Source organism: Ursus americanus, chromosome 20 (genome assembly GCF_024610735.1).
Source record: "Ursus americanus isolate L20-20 chromosome 20, mUrsAme1.1.p, whole genome shotgun sequence".
Classification (NCBI taxonomy): domain Eukaryota; kingdom Metazoa; phylum Chordata; class Mammalia; order Carnivora; family Ursidae; genus Ursus; species Ursus americanus.
The window spans coordinates 34,595,100-34,610,408 of record NC_142146.1 but is presented as its reverse complement, the minus strand read 5'-3'; the positions used below and the strand labels follow the sequence as shown (position 1 = coordinate 34,610,408).

At 51.5% G+C, this 15,309-nt stretch overlaps 1 protein-coding gene across 1 annotated transcript in view; it reads left to right on the top strand.

Moving 5' to 3' along the window:
* The window catches only part of DZIP1L (DAZ interacting zinc finger protein 1 like), a 37,167-nt gene extending 25,579 nt beyond the window's left edge, over positions 1-11,588 (top strand). The window contains exons 11-16 of the mRNA XM_087870218.1: positions 1,659-1,792; positions 3,337-3,529; positions 5,978-6,194; positions 6,635-6,825; positions 8,153-8,292; positions 9,831-11,588. Coding sequence (XP_087726344.1) covers positions 1,659-1,792; positions 3,337-3,529; positions 5,978-6,194; positions 6,635-6,825; positions 8,153-8,292; positions 9,831-9,992 — 1,037 coding nt within the window. The 3' untranslated portion in view covers positions 9,993-11,588. The remainder of the gene's footprint in view (positions 1-1,658; positions 1,793-3,336; positions 3,530-5,977; positions 6,195-6,634; positions 6,826-8,152; positions 8,293-9,830) is intronic.
* The last annotated feature ends 3,721 nt before the right edge of the window (positions 11,589-15,309 follow it).

Below are 15,309 nucleotides of genomic sequence, written 5' to 3'. Positions count from 1 at the left end.
CAGGCTATGATATGACAATTCCAAAGCGACTGACCCAACAGATGCGCCCGGGAAAGGGTTTTATTTGTGTCATCAAAGAGTTCACCATGGGGTATTTTAGTGTGTTTTTTAATGTAATATTTTTTCTTTACTTCTGAGACAGTAACCTATGCTCTTGGAAAAAAAGAAAAAAAGCAAGCAAGCAAAAGGGTGTAGGAACAGTGAGAAGTAGGTCTCCCTCCTGCTGGGCTCTCCAGTTTCCACCCAGGGATTGCACTGCTATGGTGTCTCATATATCTTTCCAGAGATATTTGGTGCAGATATAAGCACATATGTGTATGCATTTTTTCCCTTTTACCCAAATGGGATCATACTATACATACTGCTCTGTATTTGGTTGTTTATTTTCTTAACTTATTTGGGTAATCATTTCATATCCCTTTATATAGAATTGCTTCATTATTTTTTTCAGGGTTTTACAGTATTCTATCGAATGGATGAACCAAAATTCATTTAACTATTTCTCCACTATCCCTCACCCCCACCCTGTGCATGTAACCTTGGAATTTAGTAGTAGAAATTAGAGTCGCACCTAACTTTTTGGGGGGACGGTATCTGCTGAGTAACACAAGTCGTGACTGGACCTGTTGCGGTCCACAGAGGGGATGAGCCAGTTCCTCCAACAGGGGCTGCCGAGCGCTAGAGAGGAGGAGGCTGAGGAGGGTGCTTTGGCTGACCCCTACCTGTTCCATCTTGTCACACGCAGTGGAGGTCTCCCACACTGGTCACACTGCGCTCGGCCTCTTCGTGTGTCTGCCTGACTCTTCTAGTCCCCGATCACCAGGAGCAGGATCACTTGGGAACTCGTTAGAAAGGAACGTTTTCACACCCTCAGCCCTCTCCCACATAAACAGAGTCGGAAATTATGGGGCGGGGTCCAGCAGCCTGTGTTTTCACGCACTCTCCAGGGCATCCCGATTCCTGCTCAGGTTGGAGACCCACTCTCAGACCAGTGGCTGTTGCAGCTGGCCGCACATTAAGAATCAGCCAGGTCGCTTGTGACTCCCCGAGGACCACACCGGCCTCCTATGGCCTAAATCAGAACACCAGGCATCAATGGTATTTAAAACTCCTGGTGATTCCAATGTGCGGCCAAGGTTGGGGCTAATGCCCCAGTGTAGACTTGAGGGAGGAGAGGCAACCTGGTGGGGGGCGGCTTGTTAAAACACAGATCATTGGGCTCCACATCCATAACGTTTGACTTAGTAGGGTTGGAGTGGGATCTGAAAATCCGCATTTCTTTTCTTTTTTTTATTATTTATCAGAGAGAGAGAGAGAGCAAGAGCACAAGCAGGGGGAGTGGCAGGCAGACTGAGAAGCAGACTCCAGGGGGCCTGACGTGGTTTCAATCCCAGGACCCTGGAATCATGACCTGAACTGAAGGCAGACGCTTAACCGACGGAGCCACCCAGGCGCCCCTGAAAATCTGCATTCCTAATAAGTTACCAGGTGGTGCTGATGCTGAGCTCACACTTTGAGAACCATTGCTCTAGAACAATTGGTTCTCAGGCTTGGGTATTTGTTAGAAGATCTGGGAAGTTTTAAACATGAATATTGAGGCCTGGGAATGGAGGTTTTGGGCGCCCAGGCTGACCTTGGTGGATTGTCGTGTGCTGCAGATCTGGAGGACTCCCGAGATGGACAGCAGAAGGTGCTGGCCGCTCTGAGGCGAAACCCCACCCTGCTGAAGCAGTTCAGGCCAATCCTGGAGGACACCCTGGAAGAGAAACTGGAAAGCATGGGCATAAAGAGAGTAAGCGCTGGGGCCACTGTTGTTAAGAGCTGCTGCCTACCATTTAGATACATGGCGTTCTTCACCTGACAAATGCTTGATTGCTCTTACTGGTGTAGCTTATTCATCTTACTTGGCCAGTTGGGGTGCCTTTCATATCCGGGAATATAAGCCCACACAGCTTCTTCTCACCTCACGCCAGCAGTGTGGTCTCTCTTCTCCGTTTCCAGCAGTTTCTTGGGGTGTCACCCTGCATCCTGACCTCTCTCTGCTCTCCACTCAGTAGCTGCTTTCTTCTGTGTCCATTTCTTTCTTTCTTTTTCCTTTAATTTTAACTTATTTATTAGAGCAAGAGAACACAAGCAGGGGGAGCGGCAGAGGCAGAGGGAAAAACAGACTCCCCACTGAGCAGGGAGCTTGATGTGGGGCTCGATCCCAGTACCCTGAGATCATGACCTGTGCTGAAGGCGGATGCTTAACTAACTGAGCCACCCAGGTGCTGTCAGTTCTGACAGAGAATTTAACTGGCTCAGTCTGCCCTCTGGAAGGGTCCCCTGGTAAATGTCCGTCATCAGTGGCACACATGGCCGGCCATGCCACTCAGCAAGTGGCCGTGGGTGAGGCGGGCACTGAAAGCTACATCTGGTACAAATTAGCGTTTGAATGCCATTGTTCCCCCATGCCTGTGTTCAACCAGAGCGTGCGTTTTATCATTAAAGGCACCCATGAAATATATTACTAAATAGAAATGCTAATCTTTGTTTCCAACTACCATTCCATCTAACTTTGGCCCTACGATCAGACTAGATTAAACATTTCTTCCTAACCTTGAACGAATCCTCATGGGCTCTGGGTGGATGCCAAATGCCCAAGCAACTTCTAGTAGGTCTCGGAAGGTTACCTGGCTTTTGTTTTTTGCAGTTGATTTTTCAAACGTTGTTAGCCATGGAGGGCAACGTGTGTAGCATGACGATAGCGCACCAGGTACAAAAGGGAGCAAGCTGTGGTCTCCACCCTCAGATGCAGCCGGGGGTGGGAAGGCAGTCCGCTCTGAGCCCTGTAAGCTGGCGTGTCGATGGAGGTGTGCACAGCCCCTTTGCATCATCTTGCCATGCATGGTTTTGGTTTTTTTTTAATAACTTTTAAAAAAAAATTATTTTAATTTTATTGTTTTAAAAATATTTATTTGAGAGAGAGTGAGCGAGAGAACACAAGCAGGAGGAGCAGCAGAGGGAAAAGCAGGCTCCCCACTGAGCAGGGAGCCCGATGCGGGGCTCAATCTTAGGGCCCTGGGATCATGACCCGAGCTGAAGGCAGATGCTTAACCAACTGAGCCACCCGGGCACCTGCCATGCATGTTTTGACAAGGCTCCCAGACCCTAAGCCACCACAATTTCTGCAGTGTGTGCAGCGCTGCCCACCCTGCTCCGATGCTCACCCCAACCTCTCCCAGAGAGAACCCGGGGCTGATCACTGTGACTCCGAGGCCAGCAGCAGGTACGAGAGGCTTAGGGGAAGGAGAAGGGGGGCTTCTGTCTCCAAAGAGGAACTTCTGTCTTTTTTAGGATGCAAAGGGAATCCCCTTTCAAACTCTCAGACACCTTGAGTCCCTCCTGAGAGCCCAGCGGGAGCAGAAGGCACAGAGGTTTTCTGAATTTCTGAGTCTGAGGGAAAAGCTTGTCAAGGAAGCCACCAGCAGAGTGAAGGAGAGACAGAGAAACAGGGCCCTGGCGTCCCAGCCAGACACCGAGGCTCCAGGTGAGCTGGCGAGAGGGCTTGCTTGGGAGCTGCGACCGGGAGGATCCAGGCTGGTTTGCACACAAGGAGGGCATACTCCCTGCCCCCAGCAGGGCATTAGTTTCAAGGGTGAGATCGTAGCATCCTCACAGATGACTGAGTCCAAAAGTCCTCTGTTGGGGTTAACAGAGTCCAGGGGTGGGCCCCAGAGTCACCCAGGGACGTTGGAGAAGAGCCAGAGTTAGGGTCTGTGATCAGCCCCGAGCTTGCTGCCCCACTCAGCAGCTTAGCTCAGCGCTGCTTTACTTGCTTTGACCTTTGTTCCAACAGAGAGTCGCCCACTCTGTTTCTGGCTCTGAGGCCGGGCATGTCAGTGCTGGGAGAAGGCCCAAGGCTTGAGAGCACTGGGGCTGTGGGTGGAGGCAAATACGAATCAAATGAAAACTCTGCTCCGGAGCTGTGGGAGGTGCGTGAGAGGCTGGGCGAGCTCTGCCTGCTGACACGTCCTCAGAACTCGGACTGTGGTTCCCTGGGCCAGGTCACAGCCCCTGCTCTACCCCTGGGGGTTGTGACAAGAACAGGCCCAGGGGTTCTTGGGGAGGAGTCAAGTGTGTGGGTGAGGACGCTCCAGTCTCTGTCCTCAAGGAACTGAGAAGGAAAGGGAACTTGCGTTCCTAGGTTTGAGAGCCCCCCATTTCTAGAGGATTCTTAGATCCACCGGGCTGCTGAAATTGGGGGCTCTGGGAAGAGCTTCAGGGGGTCTGAGGCTGTTCGTACAGGATGACGCTGCAGCTCCTTTCCCTCATATGTGGCCAGAGGAACACCGACTCTCTTATTTCCTTGTGTCTGGGCAGACCCAACTTGAACTCTTCATGCTAAGGAATTTTCCAGAGTGTGGACCACATTCTCTGGGATATGAGAGATGAGTTTAGTTGGTACAGGGACCAATAATGTGAAAATCTATTGAGGCTGACCTGTGCCAAGGCTTGCCACCTCAGCTGGGAAACCAGCCTGGACTAGGAGGTGTGATGGGGCCAAGCACAGGGGCGGGGTGGGGTGGAGGGGCATGGGCTCAGAGGAGAGAGGGGACAGGAGGCAGGGAAGAAGAACGAAAGCATCTTCTGAGGACAGGCTTCCAAAAGAGGAAAGGTATCTTGCTCCTCCAGGTGCCCCCTCCTATCCAGCCCTTGCCCCTGGGGTCAGAAAGCTGGGAATGAGAACTACCCCCTTGCCTAGCTCCCCTTCCCTGGTCCTGGGGCCCTGCCTTCTCCAGGGCATGTCTCGGAGGTGTGAAATGAGCACTGTTTTCACAGCATTTTGTAGATCTTTCTTTCCAGCTCTATGCCCACATGCTCGTTTAGGTCCCATGAGTGCTGTGTGAATGCTCACCTCTGATCTCTGCCTCGATTGTGCCTCTTTTTGTTTTGGGGCAAAGGCTGTGAGTGGCAAGAGCCCTAGATTTGGGGTGGCCGATGACCTGGGTTTGCACTTACCACTTCCTTCCATGGAATTCCTTGATTGCGTCCCTGGATCTCCGCAGCCTCTGTAAAGCAGGGAGAACGACACTGTGCTAAGGGCTCGGGGCTCAGAGGGTGCCATAGGTAGAAGGCTTAGCTCCCTCTCTGTGTGTGGCAACTAGCTGTTGTTACTTCCCCTCAGCCTGTTTGTCTGCCCTCCCTTCCCTTCAGTCTGCCCCTTCTAGAAGATCCGTGTAAATGCATTCTCTGAGAGCAGTGTATTTCAGACGTTTTCTATCTTGAACTACAGTAAGAAACACATTCTACACGGTGACAGCCCACACATGTGGGAGTTTCATGGAAAAGTACTTACTCTGACCCCCTGCGATGCACTTCCCTTCCGTTAAAAAAATTGCGGATCCTGGATCCTCCCCGCCTCCCACCCCCAGCCTCAGTGGGGCTTGATGATTTGGAAGAGGGAGGGGCTGGGTCTGCTGGCCTGCCTTTCGCCCCGCTGCCACCCCCAGTTTGAGTTTGGGAGGACAGTGGTGGATGTGGATGGCCCATGTGGTCCTGTGGCGACCTCTGGTGGCAGCAGGGCCTTCCTGCAAGGGTGCTGCACTCCTGCAGCGGCCGCGTGGGTGGGGAGAGAGGGTAGGTGCTCTTGGTGAGGTCAGCCCTTAGGTCTGCACCGGGAGGGTGAAGCTGCAGACAAGCTGGGCCACTCCTCAGACCTGCTGCCTCCTGTGGGACTCCGGGAATGATGACATGAGCCCGGAACACCAGCTGTTCTCCTGGTCTCTGGCAGAACTGTGGTGGGTCGCTACGAGTCTGGCCAGCAGCAGGACACCTGGGGGTGGGGGCAATGACTGTATTGGCTGTGGTTATTACAGTATAGAGTGACAGAGTGACTTGTCCATTTCAAGTGTGCCGGAACCTCTCTCTACGTCTTCTTCAGGCTCGAGGGCCCAGATGGTCATGCCCTGGAACTTATTTCTATCTGTGTTTCTAGTCAAAAGCCAGCAGAACCCGTTGGTCATCAAAGAGGCCCAGCCAAAGTCCAGGACCCTGCATGTGGCATTGCCGTCCAAGCTGGCAGAGCCACCCACGGCGACTCCTCGGAGCCGCGGCAGCCGTGGCCCTGGCCTGGCTCCTGGGCCCACCCCTACTCCACGTTCCAGAGTTCAGGGACCCTCCGACACTCCTGCTTCTTCAGGGCCTGGGCTGAGGTGAGCCCCAGACTCTGCACTCCCACCAGGCCTGAGGTAGTGGCTCCCAGCCTCAGGCACCCGGTATCCAGGCCTCCCGCAGGCTTCTGCAGACAGGTGAGGGGCGGAGACAGAACCGAACAGGCGGGGCCTCAGGTGGGTCCCTCCCAAGCCCTCATGAAGAGACCAGGGCCCTTTGCTCTCAGCCAGGACGAACCTACCCTTTCCTTCCCCATTTCTTCCCTAAGCCTTGGTTGCCGCACCAGGAGAGTTCGGTCCCCGTCTTCTAACAGAGTTGTTGGTGTGGCTGCAATGCTCCAGGGTGACTCCTGATTGTCACCTGGTCCTAAGGAAGGAGCAGGGCTGACTCAGGGCAAACCAAACACGCTTGCAAGTGGTGAGGTTTGGCTTTTAAAGTTTTTCTGGTCCATATAGGCCTCATTTCTTTCCCTCCACAACAGTACACCCCCGTTCAGTTCTGAAGAGGACTCGGAGGAGGGCAATTCGGTGCAGCGGACATCTCTCCAGCCCCCACGTGGTCCTTCCAGGATGGGGCCCCGGGCAGAGGATGACTGGGACTGGTCTGACACGGAGACCTCGGAGGGGAGTGCCCAGCCCCCTGACAAGGGCTCAGGTGGGCTGGCTTCCTCAGGTGAGTGATCTGGGACAGCCCTTCTCCAGCCCAGATTTCTCTAGTTCTGGAAATACCCTGTGATTTTCTTTGGGTTTTCTGATTCGGCAACTCATTGTGACTTGGAGAGCGTGACCCTCTCTCCTATCAGACATTTTCCTGGGATCACAGAGATATCAGAAGGAAGAACCTGAGTGAGGTTCATTTTGCCCCTTGTTTTGTCACATCGAATTGCTTAACTGTTGGAGGTTGGAGGAGCTCACTCGCTCGTTCCAAGCCTACCAGTCCATCAGAATCCACCAGAACCGGGAACTGATAGCCACCAGGTGGGGCGATAGGGTGAAAAGGTGTTGGCAGCAGGAGTCGGGGTCCTCTGATACAGTTGGGGCTCTGTCACTTGCTGCCTGCTTGTGCTTGAGTGAGGGGTATCGCTCCTTTGCTGTAAAATGAAGCATCGGGACAAGACAGTCAATGAGCGGTGGGTGAGGAACATGGCGCCTGGCAACATAGTGGCCCATAACAATTCTTTTTTTTTTTTAAGATTTTATTTATATACTTATTTATTTGAGAGAGCGTACCCATGCGAGTGAATAGGGGGAGGGGCAGAGGGAGAGGGAGAGAGAGAATCTCAAGCAGACTCCACGCTGAGCACGGAGCCGACTCAGGGCTTGATCTCACGACCCTGAGATCATGACCTGAGCCGAAATCAAGAGTCGGACGCTTAAATGACTGAGGCCCCTTAACAGGTGCCCCTTAACAAACAATCCTTGAATGAATCAGTGAACCAAGGGCTGTTGTAGCCCCAGCCATCTGCTCAGGCCCTCGGATGTTTGAATCCTATAAGGCAGTGGTTAGCTGCCTGCTTCCAGGCCGTTCCTGAGGCCTGGACATCCACTGTGTCTTAGCATGTCACCATGAGTCTGTGTCCCTGCTTAGCCCCCTTCCTGCATGGAGTTTGCAGAAAGCCTGTGTGGCCCTCGGTCCCTCTGTGATAACTTATATTTATATTTCTTCTCAGTGAAGATGTTGGAGGAGGCGGTGTTTGCATGTTGGTCTTGCTTTCCATATCCTAGCTGAGCAGAGGTTCTGCCTCTGCCTCCCGTTAAGGGGGAAGGACGGCTTCCTAAGCCTCTGTCCGCAGCCATATTTTTAGGACGGTCAAAGCCTCTTTTTACTGGCACGTGCTGGCCTGGGGCTTCTCTCTGTCCTTGCTCCTCTTCTTTGAGGCTGCCCTTCCTTCTTCCTCCTGACCCTTCTCCACACCCCCTCCATCCACATCAGAGCCTAGTCATGACTTGTAAGGATGAGGCATTCATTCTCTGGAATTTTCCCTCTGTTTGCCTTCCAGGAACACTGGTGCAGTCGCTGGTCAAAAACCTTGAGAAACAGCTGGAGGCTCCAGTGAAGAAGCCTGCTGGAGGGGTCAGTCTGTTCCTGATGCCCAACACTGGGCCCCAGAGGGCGGCCGGGCCAGGAAGGAAGCCTCAGGTAGGGTGGAGGGCTCTTGGAGGTTGCCCTGCCAGTTCCAGTACAGCCAACTCCAAGTGTTGGGGTGCTGGGGTGGGGTCTAGTGAGTGTCAGCCTCGGCCCTAGTGGGACATTGCAGGTGACCTCACTGTCTCTTCTGCCCCTGCACAGGGCTTTTGGTTCATTACGCCAGGCACTGCTCGGTAGGTCATTTTTCCTGGTCACTCACGTTCCCATTTCCGGCCTCTGATAGAGCCTGGACCTGGTTCTGTGCCTGCCTGCTTGCAGAAGCTACTCTCTTCTGGCTCTGCTTTATCCCACCGCGGGCCCCGCCCCTCCTTCCCTGAGCTCAGGACCCCAACACCAGGCTGTGTGCAGAGAAGACTTCTCCCGAGGGCGGGGTGTTGCAGTGGCCTCCCGTAGCACGTCAGGGTAGGCGACAGCATAATGGGGATATTTAGATACCTTTGTTCTAAATATTCAAGGCCATTCCTCATCACTAAGAATGTCTTGGGGGCCTTGCCTCTCTGAGGCTCCAGCTGCCATCAGACTTAGAGCTCAGATGCTTAGCCTTCCCAGCCATTCCCATTAGGACACCCCCCTCATGGCGTCCGGTCAGGGAACAACTCCCGCATGCCCATTACTTGCTTAGGCAGGAACATTCAGAGCTCTCGGTACTTCGCATCCCTGTCTCACCCTTCTCAGTGGAAGAGGTGCCTCCTGGGTTGACCAGGGGTCGTGGGCAATCATGTTCTGGTTTTTAGGAGAGCAGTAGCCTGCTCATGTTTGTGACTAGTGAGTCCAAATGATTAGAAAAGTGTTTGTCCCTTCTCCTATATTGGGAAAGAGCGCTGATAGCCCAGAGCAGACTGAGGCCCTGCTCGGAGCCTGCTGCCCTGGGGCTAGGGTGGCTCTGGTGGCTTGGCCTTACATTCTGGGAGAAAATGCATAGCATGTTCCTATCAAAGCCCAGGTGGCCCTCAGTCCCAGGAGGGCACTGAGGGCTCTGGAGTAGTGACTGTGGTCCAGGGGTTGCCCGGGCCCTTGGCCCACTCTGGCTCTCCCCTTGGCTGCAGCCCAGCTGCTTTCCAGGCCGAGGGTTCCTGGAGCCCTGGAGCTACTCTGCTACTCCTCGAGTCAGGGTGTTTACCAGGCCCCAGAGAAGCTATCTGAGAGGAGGTGGGGTGGGGGCCACTTTAGCCTGGGCTGCATTCAGCTCAGGAATTCCTGAATTCAGAAAAGTCAACACTCTGGGCTTTCAGCTCCATCAATGTGGGGAATTAAAAAATCTGGACAAAGTTTAAATTACAAGAGCAACCTTGCCACCAGCCTTTCCAAAGAGCTTGCCTTGGTTTGGCCAGTGGAATTTCAGGAGCGTTTGAAATCACTCTGACCCCAGATCTCCGGATCAGGTCTTCAAAGATGGGGAAACATGAAAAAGCAGGAGTGTGTCCCTTCTGCTTCTTCCAAACCTGCAATTTGCCACCATGTCTGTCCAGCATTTTCATATGACCTCCCTTGTCAGAATGCATCTTCTTCTCCCCCTGCCCTCCCTGCAGCTTTCTGATGATGAGAGTGACTTGGAGATCTCTTCCTTGGAAGATCTCGCCCAGGACCTAGGCCAGAGAGAAAAACCGAAGCCCTCGTCTCATTCAAAGCCATCGGAGAAGTTTGGCGCCAGCCCTTGGAGCCCTGGCCGACCCAAGGTTCCTGGTTGGTGACCCTGTCCCAGAGCCTGGCTGAGGCCAGCTCAGGGTCTCCTAACAGAAGAGGCTGCTGGGCCTCTTGTCTTCATCAGTAACCAAGAGATCTTCTCCTTTGGAGAGAAGCAGAGCAGAAGATGGATGTAATTTCTTCCCTCCCGCCTGTGAGGGGTCCTGCTCCGGACCACCAGCGGTGCTTGGCTGGGTGCCCCTGGGTCCCCTGGCTTGAGAAAGGATTGTAATGAGCAGTCCCCTTTCCCCACCTCCGTGTTCACTCCAGCCTGAAGGAGCCCCTGATCTTTATTCTCTGGCATTTGGTACACCTGTGGGAACAGTGTGTGGATGAGTCTTCCCTTACATGGTGTCTTTTTGGGGACACACGCCCCAGTCAGTCATTCAGTGGTTGATCCAAAGTCATTTGCTGAGTGCTTGCTCTGTGCCAGCCTCTCCCTGCCGAATCGGGGTGCTGTTAGAGGTGACTGGGGCGGAAGTACAGGGGAGTAATCAGTGACAGCGATTAGGGTGTTATGGGAGCATAGCCTGGGCCTCGCAGAGCAGTCAGGGGCGATTTTGGAGAGTCTCAGAGCCTCCCTCAGGGGCAGGAGGGAAGGAGAACCACCCGGCAGGGGCCTCGAGCTCAAAGGACCACAAATTTAATTTTTGATATTATCTCCAAAATTAGGTTCTATATGCTACCACTGTATTTTTTTAATGTGAAAAGCTTAACTTATTATATGTGAATGTTTAAATATAGCATGACGTCATAACTCACGTGTATTCATTACTTTTGGAGCTTCAGCAGGGGCACAGTGGGGTGAAGCGAGCGCACCTCTTTTGTGACAGGTGAGGTCCGTTGGGATGCAGTTGCCAAGATGGAGTGAGGGGTGCCAGAGCTTTGTTGGGCTGCGGAGGAAGCAGGAGGGGTAGGAAGAGCCCTCAGTGAGCAATGCAGGTCCCACCACTGTGAGAGAAGAGGGAACCCCCAGACTGTCTGGCAGGGCTGCCATCTCCGTCAGCGCAGTGGGAGCTGCGGAGCGGGGAGTCCCCAATGGTGAGAAAGGGCCAGGCTCTAGTGCCCCCACCCTGTCAGCCTACTTCATTCTTCAGAGTCGAATAGCACTTTCTTGCCTGAAGGGAGACCCAGCCTTGTGCCTCTGAGCCTCACACAAAGGGGAACCCAAGTCCATCTGCCCGTTTGTCGGGCGCGAAGGCAGTGACGGAGACGTCGAGTATGCAGCAGAGAAAGGGTTTAGTGGAGAGGCAGCCAAACAGGGAGACAGGAGAGTAAGCCTCAAATCCCTCTTTGCAGGAGGAGAGCCAGGGAAACGTAAGGGAAACTAAAAGAGGGCAGGTAAGAAGTTGCAGCTCTACTTACTAGTCTGCAGCTGCGGTGGGTCTCCTTTGCTCACAGGTTTCAGAAATATGTGGTAAGTGCATGTCCCCAACGCCCAGTCTCAGCCATTAACTCACGGCCAGTCTTGCTCCATCTCTCTCTCCCCCCACCTGGGGTCTCTCGCTCTCCCCAACCCTCCATCCAGGCTTCTTTTGACCTTTGGGTGGCCCTGACACCTGGCCAGGCCTAGAAGTTCTGGTGGGAAGAACCAGGGGAAGCAAGGGAGGAAGGCACTGCAGAGGGCAAAGGGTATCTGGGGGCGGGGCGGGGGAGGGGGAAGGCTTGGAGGGCTGGGGTACCAGGCTGTTCAGTGGGGCCAGAGTACAGCTGAGGAAGGGCATGATGTGGGGCTGGTGCAGCCCTGGCCGGCTGGGAGGTAAATTCCCTTTGTGTATCTCACACCTTTGAACAGCTGAGGACCTGTGCAGCGATGATCCCAGTGAGTGTGTGAGGGGCGGAAGGGACAGTGAGTGGCAAGTGTGGTGCATTCATCCCCCTTCCAGGATTCTCCCAACAGAGTCCTGGTTTCCTGTTTGCTGGGTTTGGGCAAGGGAGGTATAGAAGACTGTGGCACCACATCCAGGTCCCCCCCCACCCCGCCCACATCCGGGTCTCCTACAGCCCTGAGCACATGCCAGCCCCCCACATCACACATGCACCCTGGGGGTTCTGCTTTTTGGCCCCAGGGTTGTCTCTGATGCTGTGGGAGGCCGCACAGTCTGTTTGCAGGTGCAACCCTGAAGTGCAGGATCGCTGACGATACCAGGGCAGCCTGCAACACAGGTGGGAGGGGAGTTGCTGAGCAATTGATCCAACCTGCCTGTGCGTTGGTGGGACAGTTCTGAGGTTTATCCCACAGTTTCTCAGAGAGTCCCAGTGGGACTGAATCCCAGTTGTTTGCAGCAGTTACTCCCTAGTAGTGCTCCTTTTATTGGACAGTGTCCCCGCTGTTTCATTTTTTTTTCACTCTCGCTTCTGCTTCTTGGGAGCACTTCTGAAGTAATGAACCTGCTCCCAAATGCTTGCCTCAGGCTCTGCTTTCAGGGGGAACCCAAGTGAAATAGATGTGTGTGTACATGTGTTTGCCTGTGTGTACACATGCATACACACACACACACACACACACACACACACGTGATAATTACTGAGAATGATTCTGTAACTGAATGTTCACTATGAAGTTATGTTTCCAACTGTGTTTTTCTATCTACTTGGGAGACTGACCTATTAGTTTTGTATTTCTACGCTGCTTATCCCTCCCCACTTTCAAGCACATTTTAGAATGTTTGGCAAGATTTATAAGAACTTTGGAACATTAATTAATAATTGATTAATTATTAATCAGGGTTCTCCAGAGAAACAGAAGCCATAGGATATAGGTATGGAGATAGGTATGGTTATGGTAGGAATTTGCTGATATGGTTATGGAGGCGGAGAAGTCCCATGAGCTGCCATCTACAGCTTGGAGAACAAGGAAAGCTCCTGGTGTCCAAAGGCCCCCAAATCAGAAGCTCTGATGTCTCAGGGCAGGAGAAGATAAATGTTCCAGCTCAGGAAGAGAGGGCTAACTCATCCTCCCTCTGCCTTTTTGTTGTATTTTGGCCCCCGATCGATTGGATGATGCCCACGCACGTTGGGGAGGATGGATCTTCTTCACTCAGTCTACTGATTCAAATGCTCATCTCATCCAGAAACATCCTGAGAGACATATCCACAAAGAATATTTCCCAGCTATTTGAGCATCCCTGAGCTCAGTCAGATTGACTGAGATTAACCATCACAGTATGTAACATATTAAATTATTTAAAAATTATACAATGAGATTGATGTAGAAAAACTGGAAGTCACAGATAATCAAAAAAGAAAAATAAATTTGAATCACCCCCAAATCCAGAGTCAACCACCGTGAACATCTAGCTATACGTGCTCTGATTAAGAACACACATATGTCTGCTTCCTAGGGTTCCACTGTATTTATTCTTCTCTAGCTTGATTTCCCTTCTCGGAAACAGAGTATAAATGTGCTCACATCAGTACATATGGATCAACATAATTATACTTAATGGGCCCATGGTATTACAAGGTAAAGATTGCAAAAATTTATTTAACCAGCCATTTCCTCTTTTGGCCTTTGCTAAATCATGAAGTGATAAACAAATGCATAAATACGTCTTTGTGCACTTAATTAAGATTTCCTTAGGATAAATACTTGGAAGTGAGGTTGCTGGACCAACATAATGATGAAAGCCGTGTTAGGTGCCAGGCACTGGTCCAAGGTGCTCATGAATATTCACTGGCTGAGCCTCACGGCAGTCAGGGAGATGGTGCAACTATTACAGTCATTGTACGGCTAGTCACTGAGACACAGAGCAGTTCTCGACAGCACCTTGCTACATGTCCTGGTGCCAGCAAGTAGTACAACTGGGATCTGACCTGCCTGGCTGGCCCTGGAGCCCTGGCTCCTGACCATGTACTTTTGGGGATTTTGGTTACCAATGGCCAAATGCTCTCAGAAAACCTGAGCCAAGTTAGCTTAATGCTTGCTGTGCTGGCTCATTTTCACATTCTCTTGCCACCAGGGGGTATTGTTCGTCTTTAAATGGTGTATTGTGACAATGTGATGAGTGAGAAATGAAAGCTTATTTTTAAAAAATTGACATTTTTTAGTGTTCTTCTATTAGGATTCCCTTTTTTATTTTCATATCAATTATTTCTATTTCTCCTTGTACAAATTGCCTGATCATATTCTTAGTCTCTGTTTATTTATTTATTTATTTATTTATTTATTTATTTATTTATTTTTTCCAGGTGACGTGATTAACTTTTCCTCTCTGTTGTATACCGCAGAAACTATTTGGGCCTTAATGGGAGTACCTTTTGAATACTTCTAAGTAGAATGTCCCATTCCTCACAACCCCGAGATCAAGACCTCAGTCGAAATCAAGATTGGACGCTTAACTGACTGAGCCACCCAGGCGCCCCATAATTGGTTGTATCTTCTGAAGTAACTTCAAAAATGTGTTTAACTTAGGGGCACCTGGCTGGCTCAGTTGAAAGAGCATGTGACTCTTGATCTCAGGGTCATGAGTTTGAGCCCATAGAGCTCACTTTAAAAAATGGACGTAGAACTTACTTAAAAAAAAGAGAAAAAAAAGAAAGAGTTTAACTTAGACACGTGGGAGGATGTTGATTGGAAGTTAGTAATAAGTTTATGGTTACAACCCGAAACCATCTAAAAATATAAACCCACAATTTAGGGAGCAGAAGGTGCTTTGGGCTCATGGCTGGAACTTGGTAGTAGTGTATAACCGAGATGCAGATTAAGACCATTTTCAGCTTTGGAAAGTCTAACGTGAAATAACCTAAGTTGATTTACATACTATAATCAAACTCTAAGTTTATAGGGAAGTCAAATAAAGCAACCGCTAAAGTCAACAGAACCTCAGGTGGGATTCTGTACTTTTTCTTCGCTCTGCCCCCTCTCCTGCTGCCAGTTTCTGAGGGGAGTTGCAAAGATCCATCGAGTCCTTTCTAGATTTAGGAGGAAAGGACTGGCAGGAATCATCCTGCACCTGCGTGGCCTGCTCTATGTCTGTTTTCGTGCCTGTTACAAATGGCTACAAGCCTGTGTTCCTGCTGGAGATAATGCTGCAGGCTCCGCCTTTAGAAAAACAGACAGGAAATAGAGCTAATAGGCACTAACACTCGCTAAGTTCTGTAGGGAGGAGGATGCGTTGCTGACCGTTGGATTGCTGGAACGTGCGCGGAGCAGACACTTGCCGTCCGATGTGCTGAGCTGGGCCAGTTCCAAGTCAGTTCCTGCGCCAGGAGCATCTTCATACGCTGTTCTACCTAACGACAAGACAAGACAGCGGAGCTAACCTAAGCAAGGAACCAGAAAGAAAAATATTTCCAAGGGGCACAGAGGACCTAAAAGAAAGG